Raw genomic sequence first — 18,143 nt, 5'->3', positions numbered from 1 at the left:
AAGGTATTTCATTTATATTTTAATGTACAAATCACTTTAGAAATAGTATCATAATATATTTTTACATAGAAATTCAACAATAAGAGGTTTATTAAAAATCCACCGTCCCATAAAAATCGAATGTTATGTTTAATTATTTATTATTTCGATTGTTTTATTAAATAATTTATTAAATCAACATTTTAATTTTTAATGTACAAATCACTTTATAAATAGTATCATAATATATATCATAATATATTTTTACATAGAAATTCAACAATAAGTATACAAACAAAGGAGGTTTATTAAAATTTCTCCAAAAAAATCGAATATGTTATTAGTTTAATTATTTATTATTTATATTTTTTATTAAATAATTTATTAAATCAAGATTTTAATTTTTAATATACAAATCACTTTATAAATAGTATCATTATATATATTTTACATAGAAATTTATTTAACCCCCCCCCCCCCAAAAAAACCCAGAATATGTTATAAGTTTAATTATTTATTATTTAGATTTTTATTAAATAATTTATTAAATCAATATTTTAAATTTTAATGTTCAAATCACTTTTTAAATAGTATATATAAGTTTACATAGAAATTCAACAATAAGTATACTAACAAAGCAGGTTTATTTAAATATTTCAAAAAAAAAATCGAATATGTTATTAGTTTAATTATTTATTATTTCGATTTTTTTTTTATTAAATAATTTACTAAATCAAGAATTTTTAGCTTCTTTCTTCAGATTAAATTCTATTCTGCTCGTGAACGTGGGCGGACTTTAATAAACAAAAGTCCGTGAGTGAGAATCGAGTGATTCTGCAATCGATTCTCAGCCCTGGATTGAGTGAGGGGTGATTTTGGATGGAGATGAAGGCGGTGGTGTCCTGTGCCGGGCTTTTGCTTCTATTTGCGTGGCTTTCTCCAAGCCAAGCCCTTTATTTCCACATCGGAGAGACGGAGAAGAAATGTTTTATAGAAGAAATACCCGATGAAACCATGGTGATCGGTACGTCCATTGTCCAATCGGCTCTCTGTGATCGGTTAGCTTTGTCGGCTAGCTGATTCATCCATCTGGATTTATCAGTAGAATAATTCACTTTTTGTCTTATTTAACACACTCAACCTGAAGACAGCTGATATGAAATCAAATGTGAGGTATGGATCTTATTATCTGTATACATCTGTCCAAATAAAGGAGGGCTTTGAGTAAATCAGGATGTGGCAGGTGCAGCATCCTGCTTAGTAGCTGAGATACAGGTGCAACCAGTTCCTCCTGCCAGCAGCTACTGCCTGGATTTATCGCTTGTTTATTGTAATCAGAAATAACAGTTATGATGTCAGGAGATAATGCATGTATATTTGATCTCTAATATCCATACTGTATAGTGAAATAACAATCAGATCCTGTTAATCTAATTATGTTTGTCAGTTTTTAATGGTGCATATGAACATACTGTGTTGAGTTTTATTTGTGTCTTTTTAGGAAGATACAGAACACAGCTGTGGGACAAACAGGCTGGCTCTTTCCTCCCGTCCACCCCTGGTTTAGGCATGCATGTGGAAATCAAAGATCCTGATACCAAGGTATCCTGTTCTTGATTTTACTCTATAATCCAAACACGTCTGCTATATAACGATGAATAGGGTTATATTTGGTGAAATGTAGAAGGCTCCTTCTGTGAAGTAGTTTTCACGTTCTCTCTCTGTGTATTTCAGATCATTCTGTCCCGTCAGTATGGCTCAGATGGGCGTTTCACCTTCACGTCCCACACCCCAGGCGAGCATCAGATCTGCCTCCACTCCAACTCCACCAAGATGGCACTGTTTGCTGGTGGAAAACTGGTACGAGTGTAAATACCAGATAAATATGGAGAACGGATTAAGTGCTGCACAGTGTCATCGTCTCAGTCCAGGATCTTCGTCACGCATTTTTGAATAATAAGCTGTCCAATATGCAGTCTCTATATTCAAAGCATTGGTTCTCCCAAAAATGAAAAATTCTGTCATTAATTACTCACCCTCATGTCGTTCCACACCCGCAAGACCTTCGTTCATCTTCGAAACACAAATTAAGATATTTTTGATAAAATCTGATGGCTCAGTGAGGCCTGCATTGCCAGCAAGATAATTAACACTTTCAGATGACCAGAAAGCTACTAAAGACGTATTTAAAACAGTTCATGTGACTACAGTGGTTCAACCTTAATGTTATGAAGCGAAGAGAATACTTTTTGTGCGCCAAAAAAACAAAATAACGACTTTATTCAACAATATCTAGTGATGGGAGATTTCAAAACACCGCTTCATGAAGCTTCGAAGCTTTATGAATCTTTTGTTTCGAATCAGTGGTTCGGAGCGTGTATCAAACTGCCAAAGTCACATGAAATTTCGAAACGTTTCAAAACGCTTATGACATAACAAAGCCTCGTTTACTGAAATCATGTGACTTTGGCAATTTGATATACGCTCTGAACCACTGATTTGAAACAAAAGATTCATAAAGCTTCAAAGCTTCATGAAGCAGTGTTTTGAAATCTCCCATCACTAGATATTGTGGAATAAAGTCGTTATTTTGTTTTTTTGGCGCACAAAAAAATTCTCATCCTTTCGTAACATTAAGGTTGAACCACTGTAGTCACATGAACTGTTTTAAATACGTCTTTAGTAGCTTTCTGGGCATTGAAAGTATTAATTATCTTGCTGGCTATGCAGGCCTCACTGAGCCATCGGATTTTATCAAAAATATCTTAATTTGTTCCAAAGATTAACGAAGGTCTTACGGTGGTGAAACGACATGAGGCTGAGTAATTAATGACACAATTTTCCTTTTTGGGTGAACTAACCCTTTAATAAATTACATCTGGCAATATTTATATGTCACATACAGTGTTATTTTAGTATTATTTATATACTATTATAGTATTTATTCATATTTTGAATGTTTAATGAATAATTTTGAGTAATAAGCTGTCCAGTGTGCAATCTCTATATTTAATTAGTTACATCCATTAATATTGATATGTCAAATATAGTTATTTTAGTATTTTTATATACTATTTTATACTATTTATTCATATTTGGACATTTTAATTAATAATTTTGAGTTATAAGCTGTCCAATATGCAATCTCTATAATAAATTACATTAGGTAATACTTGTATGTCAAATACAGTGTTGTTTTAGTATTATTTATATACTACTTTTATATTTTATTTTAATAATTTGCTTTAATTTGCATATTTTTAGTTTATGTTCCAGTTTACCTTTTGTCATTATTTTAGTATATTATATTATAGTTTTGTTTTTAAATATTTCTATTTAGCTTTCATTTATTTTTATTTCTGCTTTAGTCATTTTAGTACTTCAATTAATTTTCAGTTCAGTTTCAGTTCTAATTTTTATGTTTTTAATATATTAATGTTTTATTTCAGCTTTGGTTCAGTTAAGAAAATGATTTAGAATAGTTTTAGTTAACAATAACAACACTGGTGAAATATATTATAAATATGTCTCATTTTCAAGTTTTTGAAATTACCTATAGATTAGTGTTGTCAAAAGTACAGACGGTGATACCAAGTTGGTACTGAAATTTGAACACAATAGCCAATCGGAGGTGTTTACGAATCCTCTCAACAGCGCTCAAAGCATCACTTTTTTAAAATTTCAGTACCGACATAGTATCACAGTCGGTACTTTTGACAACTCTACTATAGATATGAGAAAAAGACAATTACCATATTCATTTCAATATAATACAGTATAACTGAAGATAAAGATGTGAAACCTAATATCATGTTGTCTTACAGAGAGTCCATTTGGAGATTCAGGTTGGTGAACACACCAACAACTACCCCGAAATCGCAGCCAAAGACAAACTGACCGAGCTGCAGCTGCGGGTCCGACAGCTCCTGGACCAGGTGGAACAGATCCAGAAAGAGCAAAACTACCAGCGGGTGAGTCTGAACTGCAGAAAGTTGAGTTTTAGTTTATGGTACCGTAGGGTTCTGTTGGTTTACTGGCAGGTACCTGCTCAAGATGTTTAACTTTATTTTGGACCAGAACTAAACAGGAGTGTGCTTGCCAAAGCCAACTATGGTCGCAATTACCGTCGTTACCAACACATGGACTTGGCTAACGATGCTTTTGGGAAACACTGTAAAAAAAAAACTGTAATAGTATCTCAATTATACCAAAACAGCACTGGTATCTATTTGTCACTGTTATATCATACAGCATCCACATGGGTTGTATTGTAGTCACAATAAGTTGTTTGTCTTTTTCCACAGTACCGTGAGGAGCGTTTCCGTATGACGAGCGAGAGCACGAACCAGCGCGTTCTGTGGTGGTCTATCGCTCAGACCATCATCCTCATCATCACTGGCATCTGGCAAATGAGACATCTCAAGAGCTTCTTCGAGGCCAAAAAGCTGGTGTGAAAATCAGAAAACATTACAAAGACAATAACCCAAGTAACATTTATTGTCATTTTTTATCTCAAGCATGGAAATACTCAGTGCTTATTTCAATATTTTGTTTTTAAATTCAGTTCGTTTAAACATTATCTTCAGCAGATAAATTTAGACACAATGAGCTTTGAATGAAGTCTTAAACATGCAGAATATTAACAACCCTTAATATTGCTGCTATATACCTGATACCCATTTGTCATAAATTAATCATAAATGCATAGAATGTTGTTTAAGTGTTCATATTACTAAAAAGTGTGATATGAAAATGTAATGCTTTTAAAGTGATGATCATTATGGGTGTTGACTTTAAGGTCGCATTACTGATAAATGTGAAGAATCAAGCCAGCTAATAATTTAAGCGTTTCTAAACATTTTTAATATGTATATATTGAGGTATATTGAAGATTTGTGGCTTTCTTTTCATGTTCTGTTTGTCTTGGGCTCTAAACACCCTCAAATTAGTTTGATGTTCATGATCTTGAGGGGAAATGATTCAAGCAAATTGATTGTAGCTTGCCTAGTAGCTGTTTAGACCAAAAAGTAAATCCATATTTTAGGGATTTTCTTTCTTTTATTGATTTACAAAATGTGATTTTTGTTGTTCTCAGTGTTCATGCTTTATTTATTCACTGCATTGACCAGATTTAAAATATTATTCCAGTAGATCAGTAGATAAAATGAGCAGGAATGTCTGTAATTTAATGAAAACTTTTGGTTTTCTGGGTTCTTTTTCAAATGTTGTTTATAGGATTTTTGGAAATTTTTGTACTGGCTTCTTACAAGTACCAATTTATAAAAATGCTGGATTGCATGACACACAATGGCAAAATCCTCCATGTAATGTGAAAGGCTGAAGGTTATTTACTGTATTCTCAAGTGTCATTCATGCTTTGTAATAGACTATTCATCTGTGCACACACTGTGCATGCACAAACTTAACTGTATGCTTGATACTCCGTTAAAACTCATTGTTTGACACACCATTCATAAACATTGTCTGTTTCTATTTTAGTTGGGTTCTTAATGGTTTTCGAATTAAAGGTTTTAAATTGACAAAATGTTGTTGGTCTTTATGAATGAGTAGCATAATGCATTTCACTTATGATAAGATAAAATATATATTTTATATATAAATATACATACACTACCCCTTGAAATGTTTGTGTCAGTAAGCTCTTTAACTAAATTAATACTTTTATTCAGCAAGGATGCATTCATTTGATCAAACATGACAGTAAATACATTTATAATGTTACAAAAGATTTCTGTTTCAAACAAATGCTGTTCATTTGAATTTTCTCTTCATCAAAGAATCTCGACCATTTTTTCAAACCATGGTTTGTACAAAAGTATTAAGCAGCACAACTGTTGAGCACAATCATCACATTATAATGATTTCTGAAGGATCATGTGACACTGTAGACTGCAGTAATGATGCTGAAAATTCAGCTTTGCATCACAGGAATAAACTGCATCGTATAATATATTAAAACAGAAAATGGTTATTATAAAGTGTAATAATATTTCACAATATTACAGTTTTTTCTGTATTTTTGATCAAATAAATGCAGCCTTGGTGAGTGACTTCTTTCAAAAACATTTTAAAAAATCTTAATTTTTACACTATACACAGACAGACAATAGATAAAAGAAAAAAAAAATACTAAAGTTGTCTATATATGCCATACAAACCATTTCATTTTCTCTTATTTTATTGCTCAACTCACCTTAAATCAATTAAATATCTATTGACAAGATACACAATGTTATTTGTCACACTGATTAGAAAAAAAAAAAAGGATGTTATAATTTCAGTTTTGGCTTTTCACAACTGACCACAAACAGTAAACCCATTAGTTCAACAACACTATATTAATCTAAAATTTAAAAACAAAAAAAATGATGTGATTGCCTCTAAACAAGCATCTAAGAATCAGAACAATCTCTCTCTTGCATAGTAAATGGCCTCAGGCCCTCAGCGTCTTCAAAACTCCATAAAACAATTCGTCTCTGCACTGATCTCATTGCACATTTCTATGTTCTGTACTGAAACCAATGTGGCTGTTGATCAGTGCTAAATTCAACACCAGTGTTTAGGGTGACATGAATCACTACATGAACTATATGACAATACCACACACACACACACAGCAGTCCCGACACATCTCATTGACGCAGCAACAAGTGGATACAGAAGCAATACCATAAATGTGCAATTCATATCATTTACATTTATGATTTTGAACAAAACAATACACAGACACACTATAAAATATACCTACACACTTCTAGGAACAAAAATAGATCCTATTAGATGTTAAAATGAGTTACAACTGATAACATCTAATCAAACTGAAATGACAGAAATAATACTTCACACATCTACAATTGGCACAACAAAACTGAGCATGTGCTGACCCTGTATCTGCTAAAAATAATCGCAAAACCAAGGCTAAGTGTTTGACAAAGGGGTGGAGGACACTTCTGGAGATCTTTTGATAATAAAAACACCTTCAGGAAATAAATTTAGTATTCCAGTTATTAAATTACACTTCTTTCGCCACAGAAGACCAGGTCAGCAGCATTAGTTAAGACATTTTAAAGGCCCTTGACTGGTGAATGGTGAGCCCAGTCATTGGGGAAAAAGCCCAAGAGGTCCCACATTTAGTTCAGTAACCTTTTTTTCCCTCATCATTCACTTCTCTGTGACGGTAAGCCGGTCCATTTTCCTGGCTGCTTCCTCACATACGACCATTGGTTTTTTCTCTGGACTGGGGCTCGGGGTGTTGGGGTATTCTCTGGTGCCGAAAATAGTGCTGCCGACCCGAATGTTGGTGGAGCCAACCTCGATCTAGAAACATTTCAAATGGATAATGAATTGATCAAAAGCAACTTTGCAGGAAAGTAAAGTAAAGTAAAGCGCCCCATTATGCTATTTTGTTTGAATAGTCTTCTACAGTAGGTTTACATGCATTCAAGGTCAAAAACTCTTGAAAGGTGCCCTAGAACTTCTTTTTAAAAGATGTAATATAAGTCTAAGGTGTCCCCTGAATGTGTCTGTGAAGTTTCAGCTCAAAATACCCCCTAGATTTTTTTAATTAATTTTTTTAACTGCCTATTTTAGGGCATCATTAACTATGCACCGATATATAGGTTGCGGCCCCTTTAATTCTCGTGCTCCCCCACCCCCGGAGATCGCGCTTGCCTTGAACAGCATAAACACAGCTAATATAACCCTCAAAATGTTTTACAATATGTTCGTCATGCATGCTGCATGCATACATCGGATCATGTGAGTATATAATTTATTTGGATGTTTACATTTGATTCTGAATGAGTTTGATAGTGCTCCGTGGCTAAAGCTAACATTACACACTGTTGGAGAGATTTATAAAGAAGTTCTGTTTATGAATTATACAGACTGCACGTGTTTAAAAATGAAAATAGCGACGGCTCTTGTCTCCGTGAATATAGTAATAAACGATGGTAACTTTAACCACATTTAACAGTACATTAGCAACATGCTAACAAAACATTTAGAAAGACAATTCACAAATATCACTAAAAATATCATGTTATCATGGATCATGTCAGTTATTATTGCTCCATCTGCCATTTTTCGCTATTGTTCTTGCTTGCTTACCTAGTCTGATGATTCAGCTGTGCACAGATCCAGACGTTCTGCCCTTGTCTAATGCTTTGAACATCAGCTGACATATGCAAATATTGGGGGCGTACACCCCGACTGTTACGTAACAGTCGGTGTTATGTTGAGATTCGCCTGTTTTTCGGAGGTCTTTTAAACAAATGAGATTTATATAAGAAGGAGGAAACAATGGAGTTTGAAACTCAGTGTATGTCTTTTCTATGTACTGAACTCTTGTTATTCAACTATGCCAAGGTAAATTCAATATTTAATTCTAGGGCACCTTTGAATTTTCTCATAATATACATTGCACATCACCTCATTTCTCACAGTGTCTGAAACAGTTCAATAACGATCTGGTCTCTTTGAACCAGAGTTCTTCAACCCTGCAAAGTCTATATCCAGCCTGCTTCAGCTTTTGATTTTCAAGTGATCCTGAAAAGCTTGATTCGCTGGTTCAGGTGTGTTTGATTAGGGTTGAAGCTAAACTTTTCAGGACAGTGGTGCTATGTTCGAAATTGCCCCTACCCTCATTCACTATTCCCTATATTACCCCACTAATGTAATCCACTTGAAGGAGTAAATGAAAACGAGTGAGTGAATTCGGACACTGAGTGAACCGGAAGGGCTGCCACTTTTACATAGTTTGTGCAATAATAAAACACAATCTGATAAGTAGCAAATTTCATTTATTGTTATTTTATGGCGAGATTTTGCATCACTTCCGGCCGTAGCTTTATCCCTTCTAGCCACAACCGTTATTGCGGTGCATTGTGGGATTAAATGAGTGTACTCGATATCATCCACTGTGGTTACGGACACCACTACAAATGGCTGTCCCCTCAAATAGTGCCCTATTTAAGGGTATAAGGTGCGATTTCGGACACAGGAGCGGGGTTGAAGACAAGAGCCTTTCCAAGAGCCTACTCTGCTCTGATTGGTCAGATGGGCCAGTCTGTTGTGATTGGCCTACCGCTTACAGAGTGTGTGGAAACTAAATGCCCATTACCATATCTCTATTTCAGCTCCGGATCTTACTCAGCACTTGAGACGAACAGTAATGATGGCGTCAGTTTTACTGTATCAATTAGAGTACGAGTCCTCATTCTTTGGAAGTGCATGCAAAGTGGATTTGCAGTGCTGAAAACACCATCTTCTCGACAAGTCGACAATACGAACCAAACTTTTCCAGGCCTCAGCTACAACTGCAGTGTTTGAGGGCAGGTCAAAGTAAATGTTCACGGGCAGCCAATGAAGACCATAGGCTGGCATTATGCAAATTTATTACAAACCTATGTAATTTTGAGTGAAATTTCAGGCAGTTGAAAATCGGTTCTTTCTTTTGGGAGACAAGAACTCCATTTATCGTGCACTTTGATCTTTGAAGCTTTGCAGACCTTTTACATTCTCAAACAGCTATATTACACACTACATGAAAGGTAATATCCCAAAAAGCATAATGGGGCACTTTAACATTAAAAGCACATACATTTTGAAAGAAAGCAACACCTACCGCGTGCTCAAAGTCATTAGACATGCCCATACTGAGTTCAATCTGCTCTGCTGGAATCTTCAGACTCTCACAAACTTCATCACGACGTTTCAACAGCATCTACATACAACATACACATTCATTTACATTTTGCATACTATGTTGTAACATTCTTTTAGCATATTGCTAGTTTGTTTCATAATCAAGATGCAAGTTGATTTTGCTGATAAACTTACAAACCCGATTCCAAAAAAGTTGGGACACTGTACAAATACAACATAGATGACATATCAAATGTTTAAACTGAGAAAATGTATCATTTTAAGGGAAAAATAAGTTGATAATATTTGATAAATTTCATGGCATTAACACATCTCAAAAAAGTTGGGACAAGGCCATGTTTACCACTGTGTGGCATCCCCTCTTCCTTTTATAACAGTCTGCAAATGTCTGGGGACTGAGGAGACAAGTTGCTCAAGTTTAGGAATAGGAATGTTGTCCCATTCTTGTCTAATACAGGCTTCTAGTTGCTCAACTGTCTTAGGTCTTCTTTGTCACATCTTCCTCTTTATGATGCGCCAAATGTTTTCTATGGGTGAAAGATCTGGACTGCAGGCTGGCCATTTCAGTACCCGGATCCTTCTTCTACGCAGCCATGATGTTGTAATTGATGCAGAATGTGGTCTGGCATTGTCATGTTGGAAAATGCAAGGTCTTCCCTGAAAGAGACGACGTCTGGATGGGAGCATATGTTGTTCTAGAACTTGGATATACCTTTCAGCATTGATGGTGCCTTTCCAGATGTGTAAGCTGCCCATGCCACACGCACTCATCCAACCCCATACCATCAAGGCTTCTGAACTGAGCTCTGATAACAACTTGGGTTGTCCTTGTCCTCTTTAGTCTGGATGACATGGCATCCTAGTTTTCCAAAAAGAACTTCAAATTTTGATTCGTCTGACCACAGAACAGTTTTCCACTTTGCCACAGTCCATTTTAAATGAGCCTTGGCCCAGAGAAAACGCCTGCGCTTCTGGATAATGTTTAGACATGGCTTCTTTTTTGACCTATAGAGTTTTAGCCGGCAACGGCGAATGGCACGGTGGATTGTGTTCACCGACAAGTGGAAGTATTCTGGAAGTATTCCTGAGCCCATGTTGTGATTTCCATTACAGTAGCATTCCTGTATGTGATGCAGTGCCGTCTAAGGACCCGAAGATCACGGGCATCCAGTATGGTTTTTCCGGCCTTGACCCTTACGCACAGAGATTGTTCCAGATTCTCTGAATCTTTGGATGATATTATGCACTGTAGATGATGATAACTTCAAACTCTTTGCAATTTTTCTCTGAGAAACTCCTTTCTGATATTGCTCCACTATTTTTCGCCGCAGCATTGGGGGAATTGATGATCCTCCGCCCATCTTGACTTCTGAGAGACACTGCCACTCTGAGAGGCTCTTTTTATACCCAATCATGTTGCCAACTGACCTAATAAGTTGCAAATTGGTCCTCCAGCTGTACCTTATATGTAAATTTAACTTTTCCGGCCTCTTATTGCTACCTGTTCCAACTTTTTTGGAATGTGTAGCTCTCATGAAATCCAAAATGAGCCAATATTTGGCATGACATTTATAAATGTCTCACTTTCAACATTTGATATGTTATCTATATTCTATTGTGAATAAAATATAAGTTTATGAGATTTGTAAATTATTGCATTCCTTTTTTATTCACAATTTGTACAATGTCCCAACCTTTTTGGAATCGGGTTTGTATTACGCCACAATTTTTTGGAAAGAAATTAATACTTTCATTTCTTGACTGTAAAGTGACAGTAAAGCCATTTACAATGTTGCAAAAATGTCTATTTCCAATAAATGCTGTTCTTTTGAGATTTCTATTCAAAGAAATAATGTTTTCAACACTGATAATACTAAAAAATATTTCTTGAGCACCAAATCAGCATATTAGAATGATTTCTGAAGTATCACTGGACACTGAAGACCATGAGTAATGATGCCGAAATTCAGCTTTGCATCACAGGAATAAGTTACATTTTAAAATAAATCAAATAAAAGGCAGCCTTAGTGAGCATAAGAGACATTAAAAAGACATAAAAAAAAAAATCATTCAGAACCAAAACTTTTGAATTGTACACTCTTAAAAATAAAGCTTCCAAAGGTAGTTTTTGCAGCAATGCCATAAAAGAACCAATTTTGGATTTGCTAAAGAACAATTCCATGGTTCTATAGATGTTAAAGGTTCTTCATGGAACCAATGATTCCAATAAAGAACCTTTGTTTTTAAGAATGTAGTGTATGTTTAAAAGTAAATATACGAGGCCAGCTGGTGACCCGGCTGATCTGACGCACCTGGAAGTCGGGGTTGGGGCCTTCGCTGAGGTCGTAACCATAACGGCCAATCGTCATGAGCCCGGCGAAGTCAAGAGCAGAACACTGAGATACGACGTGTTTTACCATGTTTACAGTCTCATCAGGCGGCAGGCCATGTTTACCTAATGAAACAAGTCCAAGAGAGACGATCATGCTGAGGTTTCAGGAAAACAGTTATATGATACACTGAGAAAAGATGTGTTTTTGTAAGACAAGCGCCCACTGTGACAGTGCAACTATCATCCTGTCCAAAAAAGTGAATAAAACAACATCTGAACCTATGATATGGGCTTTTTTGACAACATTGCATAACAAATCTGAATCCCACTATGATGCTCCCAACTGTGAATCTCTACACTTTACAAACAAAGAATATCTATAAAAAAAATAAAAAAATAAAAATAATACAAAGCATCTCAAGTGACTTCATGACATATAAACATTCAAGGACATTTCACAATAATTCAATTTACTAGTGTCCCAATAGAGTGCAACAGTGCCCATCCATTTTTTCAGCTGTGTTGGTTCCGGAATTATTTTTTCCATTCATTTCTCCCATAGGTATTTAAACAAAGTCTTCATTAAAGCATTACAAGCCATGAACCAAGCCAAACAGCTATGAGGTAAATCATAACATTACAAACTTTGGTTTGAAGCATAAAAACTATTTGAAAATCTGACAAAAATACAAAAGGAAACAGACTGTTTACTTGGCACTGTCTTCTCTAGCACATTATAGAGAGAAAAGTACTGCACCATGGTACAGTAAACAGTATTACTCACGGTCTCAAGAGAGAAACCCGTAACCTAGAGCACAAATGGATACAAACTCATTTAGAATCACGTGGAAAGACAGTATGTCCCGCTGTAAAAAGCCTCTAAAGCAGCCAGGGCCAAGCATCTCTGCGAACTCATAGAAAATAACCAAATTAGTTTTTATTTAGTACAGTGGCTAAATTAACAAATAAACAGATATCACCTGAACTGAATATACCATAACAGTTTAGTAGTAATGACTTCAAAATCAAAAGCATCAGAAATAAAATTGTCAATGTACAACCTTTGACAGCATTATGAATCATCCTCAATTATCGCCCCTCAAGAACAATTGCAGTGCATAGGACAGGAAGAGCTAAACTTATCATTGCATCTAAACCAACATGTTTATTAGATCCAATACCCACTAAATTACTGAAAGAGTTGTTACCGGTTGCAGAAGAGCCTCTTCTTAATATTATTAACTCGTCTTTATCTCTGGATCATGTCCCAAGACCCTTCAAGCTGGCAGTTATTAAGCCTCTCATTAAGAAACCACAACTAGATCTAAATGAATTGGCAAATTACAGACCCATTTCAAATTTTCCATTTATGTCTAAAATACCAGAAAAAGTTGTGTCCGCTCAATTGTGCTCCTTCCAGCAAAACAACGCTATCTATGAAAAATTTTAGTCAGGATTTACACCCATCATAGCACAGAAACTGCACTCATTAATATTACAAATGACTTCTGACCATGGCTGCATCTCAATACTAGTTTTTCTTGATCTTAGTGCTGTGTTCGTCACTATAGATCATGACATACTCTTAGATCAACTACAAAATTACACTGGTATTCAGGGACAGATTGTACCTAATCAGACCATTAATATTTGGTGTATTTAAACGGGGAATCATCCAAGTTACCATAAGTAAATTATGGAGTGCCGCAAGGATCTGTGTTAGGTCCTCTGTTATTTTCAATATACATGCTGCCCATTGGTAATATCATAACAAAACATGGAATTAGTTTCCACTGTTATTCCAATGATACTCAATTATATAGGCTGCGTTTACACTTGCACAAAAAATCCGATCTTTTGCTCACATCTGACACAGATCGGAATTAGTTGCACACGTGTAAACACAAAATTTTTCCGTATCCGATCTGAGCCACTTCCAAATGTGGTTTTAAATCCGATACATATCCGATCTCTGAACATGCGATCTACGTCTAAACACGCATATCCGATTCCCATTGTAATTCCAAGCCATCACAAGGCGAGGGCGGCACGTTTGCTCACTAAAATATAGCTTCAATGTTGTATTATGAAGCAGACGTGCTTGTATGCACTTGCACTAAAAATTCGCAGCTCTATATTGATGTGGGAAAAAGAAATTGCGCACACACATATTCAGCAGCTGAATTTCAAACTTTGCCCGGTTCATTTAAAAGACCGCCGTGTTGTTGTTTTTCTTATAAGCCAAAAGCTTCACTGTAGCTCTCTTTCTCTTTCGCATGCGCTATCTCCCTTGCTCGCTCGAATTCATTCAAAAAATGGAATTCTAAAACTAATAAATGTAGATAAAATATCAAACACTATGGAGTCAAATTAATGCCTTAAAGTTTTGCACAAAAATAAAGTTTTGCAAAACACAAAAAAGAATTGAGCAATAAAAAAATGTTTTGCAAACAAAAATAAAGAATTGCAAAGGAAAATAAAGTAGTGCAAAAATAAAAATATAATCAATTACAAAAATCAATGACAGCTGTAATCCTATTTTATCTTTGCCACATATTTTCCATGCTCAAACCTACTAAATCATTTGCAACGCTCTTTTTATTCTGCGTTTCAGTCAAGCGTGCGCTCACGATACCGGTTTTCTTTTGCGCTGCACTTTTCTGTGCGGATCACTTTATGGCACTGGTTTGACGTGGGGGTGGAGTCAAGAAACGGGGGCACACCCCCGCGAAATGCATTGGAGGGGAACGTAATCGGCGACAGGTGAAATAATTCTTTGACATGGTTAAAAATAATGAATGGTTTGTTTTTGTTGGTTTGTTTAGCATATGTTGTCGCCGATTACGACCCCCTCCAATGCATTTCTTATAGTAATATGACCCGTTGCTCTCTGTCTCACTGCCTGTATCCACTTTTGTGTCCTTAAACATTCGTTTTTGGGGGTCGACAGCTTATAAAAACGTATTTCTGGGTTTTTTAGCTTGTTAGCTGTACACCTTGTCACACAGCAGCTTTTAGGCATTGTTCTGTTTTTTGTAATGAGTCAGAAAAGACAAGAAGGCAGCCTGGAGACTGTTGGATTGTTTAATAAATGCGCTTTGTCTCTATGCTTGATCTGTTCTGTTGCGATCTGCGTCTCCTGCCGATGACGTGTTTCGCGGGGGCGTGCCCCCGTTTCTTGACTCCACCCCCACGTCAAACCAGTGCCATAAAGAGATCCGCACAGAAAAGTGCAGCACAAAAGAAAACCGGTATCGTGAGCGCACGCTTGACTGAAACGCAGAATAAAATGAGCGTTGCAAATGATTTAGTAGGTTTGAGCATGAAAAATATGTGGCAAAGATAAAATAGGATTACAGCTGTCATTGATTTTTGTAATTGATTATATTTTTATTTTTGCACTACGTTATTTTATTTTGCAATTTATTATTTTTGTTTGCAAAACTTACTTTTTTCTGCTCAATACTTTATTTTTCCTTTGCAATTCTTTATTTTTGTTTGCAAAACATTTTTTTATTGCTCAATTCTTTTTTTTGTTTTGCAAAACTTTATTTTTGTGCAAAACTTTAAGGCATTAATTTGACTCCATAAAACACAAATTACCTTTATTTTCCGGTCTATATCCGTTCAGACAGAATGTTAACTTATCCATTCTGACAGGCTAATCATGGCCACTCCATGAAATATATAAATCATTTTAATAGCACGGCCATTCAAAATCCAAGGATCTACTATGTGCATGTAAAACTATCAATGACGATCATTTTGGGGCAGGAAGTAATGTAAACACAGATATCGGATACCAGTCGTGTCTAAAGTTAATATAAACACACTGGCCAAAAAATCGGATATAGTCAAAAGATCGGATTTGTGCATTAAAACTTGCAGTGTAAATGCAGCCATATTTCATCACGACCACATGAAATCTCTAAATCCAAGTTGACAGAGCTCACAGTGGGTCTGTCTTTAAAGGTTTATAAGTTATTGTTGAAAATCAATTTCCCTATGAAGAAAATGAAGTTTTACTTCCAGAACTGGGCTGTTGCACTCTAGAAGGCTTTTGTAACCATTGTTTATTTTAATAATGAACATGAAAGAAACTTGCTTTAGTGGCACTTTAAGAAAAATGAAAAATGGCTTGAGCAATAATGGAAGATAAAAATGCATAAGATTTGACACTCAAAATCGCACAAAATCTTTATAAATTATCAAAATACCATATGCAGATTTCTATAATAGAGTTTTTAAAAAACTCAGAAGTGATGTTAATAGGAGATTATTTGGGTGCAGAACACTCACTTTCCTCTCCACTGGTGTTGATCTGAACCATAATCTTTAACCTCTGTGTGTTGGCAGCTCTCATTTTTTGCCACGAGCTGTTGACTTTTTCAGCCAGTTTCACAGAGTCAATCGTCTCTACCATATACAGGTTTGGGACACCTGTGATTGAATTCAATGAATGTGGGTTACATCAGAATCAAAAACAAATAACCTATAAATGTCTGACATCACTATGCAATAACAGTAAATGTAGGCTTTAAATGATACTAGTATTTTTAAGTCAAACTAAATGCAAATCGAAGTTGCTTTGCTCACCCAGGAGTTTGTTGACATTATTCTTTTGCAGATGACCGATGAAATGCCATTTTATTTCAGGACATGACAACACAACCTACAAAGAAGTTTTAGACAGATCAAGACATACGATCAAAAACCACTAAACAAATACATTCAAATTTGCCTGACTTCATACCTGGGGATGGGAAGCTTTCTCAACAAGTTCATTTACCTGCAGAAAAGGGGATATTTCATATGAAAAATTAGGCAAATGCAGACTTGCATGCATACTTAATTATTTACTCACATAATTCTCTCCAAAGTTTCGCTGTCCATGTTTGTAAGCCTCCACCACCATCTCCGGTGGTTTAGTCTTACTAACTGCAACTAGCCGAGGGGCTATACATGGTAACGTCTGGAATAGAAAAGTAAAAAATTGTCACTTGTGTACAAGAGTGCTGTAGTGCAGTGTCTCTTGTTTTTTTTTATTAAGGGACAATATTTGCCCCACTAGAATGTATTTTTTGGTGTATTTTTTTGCTTTAACCATATAAAAGCAAAGTATGCTGTCCATTTATGTCGAATGAATAAATGATTTGAAATCATTTTACAATCGGAACAATAAATGTTCTGCTAAAAATGGATTTTTAATAATTATCCGGTCACTAGGAAATACAGCTCTCTAATGTATATCATCTCATACAACCCCATAATTAGATAGACCTAGAGCATAATAAATTATACATTAAAAAAAAATTATTTTGATTAAATTTGATATATGTGCATTATAGTAATACAACAAACAACAACTTTCACAACTGTCCTTCATCATATTGACATACTATTTTAACCATCAATCACCATCCAATTTAAAATCTGCAATTTGCTCCTTGTGTATACAGTGAAATTTTTAATTTAAGGACGTAATGTAATGTTATGCAATTTAAAGTGCATGCAATTGACGCGTGTCATGCAGATTTCATTTGCTGGAGCGTGACTGCTTAGAATCAGATATTTCATGCAACATGCATTCATTCTCTCTCTCACACACACACACACACACACACACACAAATGTCCTTCTCCTTGAGAAGAAGTTACACGCTATTCTAATTTTATACTGTCATTCTGAACACTCTGCAATACTTTTATATATATATTAGGTCAAAAAAATATCAGTTATTCCCTATACAATTAGCTGTCAATCATTCCTCGTTACTATATAGAGCTCGTGTGTGTGTAAAGGTTGAACAGATTACATAACCCTTCCATAACAACACGGTGAGCACGCGTGGATAGTATGTTTTTAATAGTGTTTCAAAAGGATATTGTTGATTCATGTCTTGCTCAAAAGAAACCGATGAAAACTGACCTTCGGGCGACGGGAAACCGCTTGATTCACCCGGTCCACCACCGCCTGCAATTTCTTCCCAACCTCCTCCGACATCACTACTCTCCTCATAGCCTCAGTGCGCGAGCATACATCAGCCGTGTGACGTCACGGACTAATCCGGTCAGCTTTCTTACAAAATAAAAGTCCTGCCTCATTTAAAGATTCAATATTTTACGGCATCTTACTGAGGCTTTGT

General features: G+C 35.6%; 2 protein-coding genes across 2 annotated transcripts; one reads left to right on the top strand and one right to left on the bottom strand.

The window, feature by feature from the left end:
• Nucleotides 1–790: 790 nt before the first annotated feature.
• tmed4 (transmembrane p24 trafficking protein 4) lies at nucleotides 791–5,524 on the top strand. The gene is made up of 5 exons (XM_048178172.1): nucleotides 791–1,003; nucleotides 1,481–1,581; nucleotides 1,714–1,839; nucleotides 3,804–3,950; nucleotides 4,284–5,524. Exons 1-5 carry the CDS (start codon nucleotides 859–861, stop codon nucleotides 4,431–4,433), a joined length of 669 nt encoding a protein of 222 aa, XP_048034129.1. The 5' UTR covers nucleotides 791–858; the 3' UTR covers nucleotides 4,434–5,524.
• Nucleotides 5,525–6,140: 616 nt separating this feature from the next.
• On the bottom strand, nucleotides 6,141–18,084 carry LOC125259732 (pyridoxal phosphate binding protein). Its single transcript, XM_048177619.1, has 8 exons — nucleotides 17,927–18,084; nucleotides 16,863–16,970; nucleotides 16,752–16,787; nucleotides 16,595–16,670; nucleotides 16,298–16,438; nucleotides 11,979–12,121; nucleotides 9,626–9,724; nucleotides 6,141–7,317 (listed from the first exon to the last, which is right to left on the bottom strand). Exons 1-8 carry the CDS (start codon nucleotides 18,014–18,016, stop codon nucleotides 7,162–7,164), a joined length of 849 nt encoding a protein of 282 aa, XP_048033576.1. The 5' UTR covers nucleotides 18,017–18,084; the 3' UTR covers nucleotides 6,141–7,161.
• Nucleotides 18,085–18,143: the final 59 nt, after the last annotated feature.

This window comes from Megalobrama amblycephala, linkage group LG24, assembly GCF_018812025.1.
Source record: "Megalobrama amblycephala isolate DHTTF-2021 linkage group LG24, ASM1881202v1, whole genome shotgun sequence".
NCBI lineage: Eukaryota > Metazoa > Chordata > Actinopteri > Cypriniformes > Xenocyprididae > Megalobrama > Megalobrama amblycephala.
Note: the sequence above shows the minus strand (reverse complement) of the source record. Positions and strands in the feature narration are given on the sequence as shown.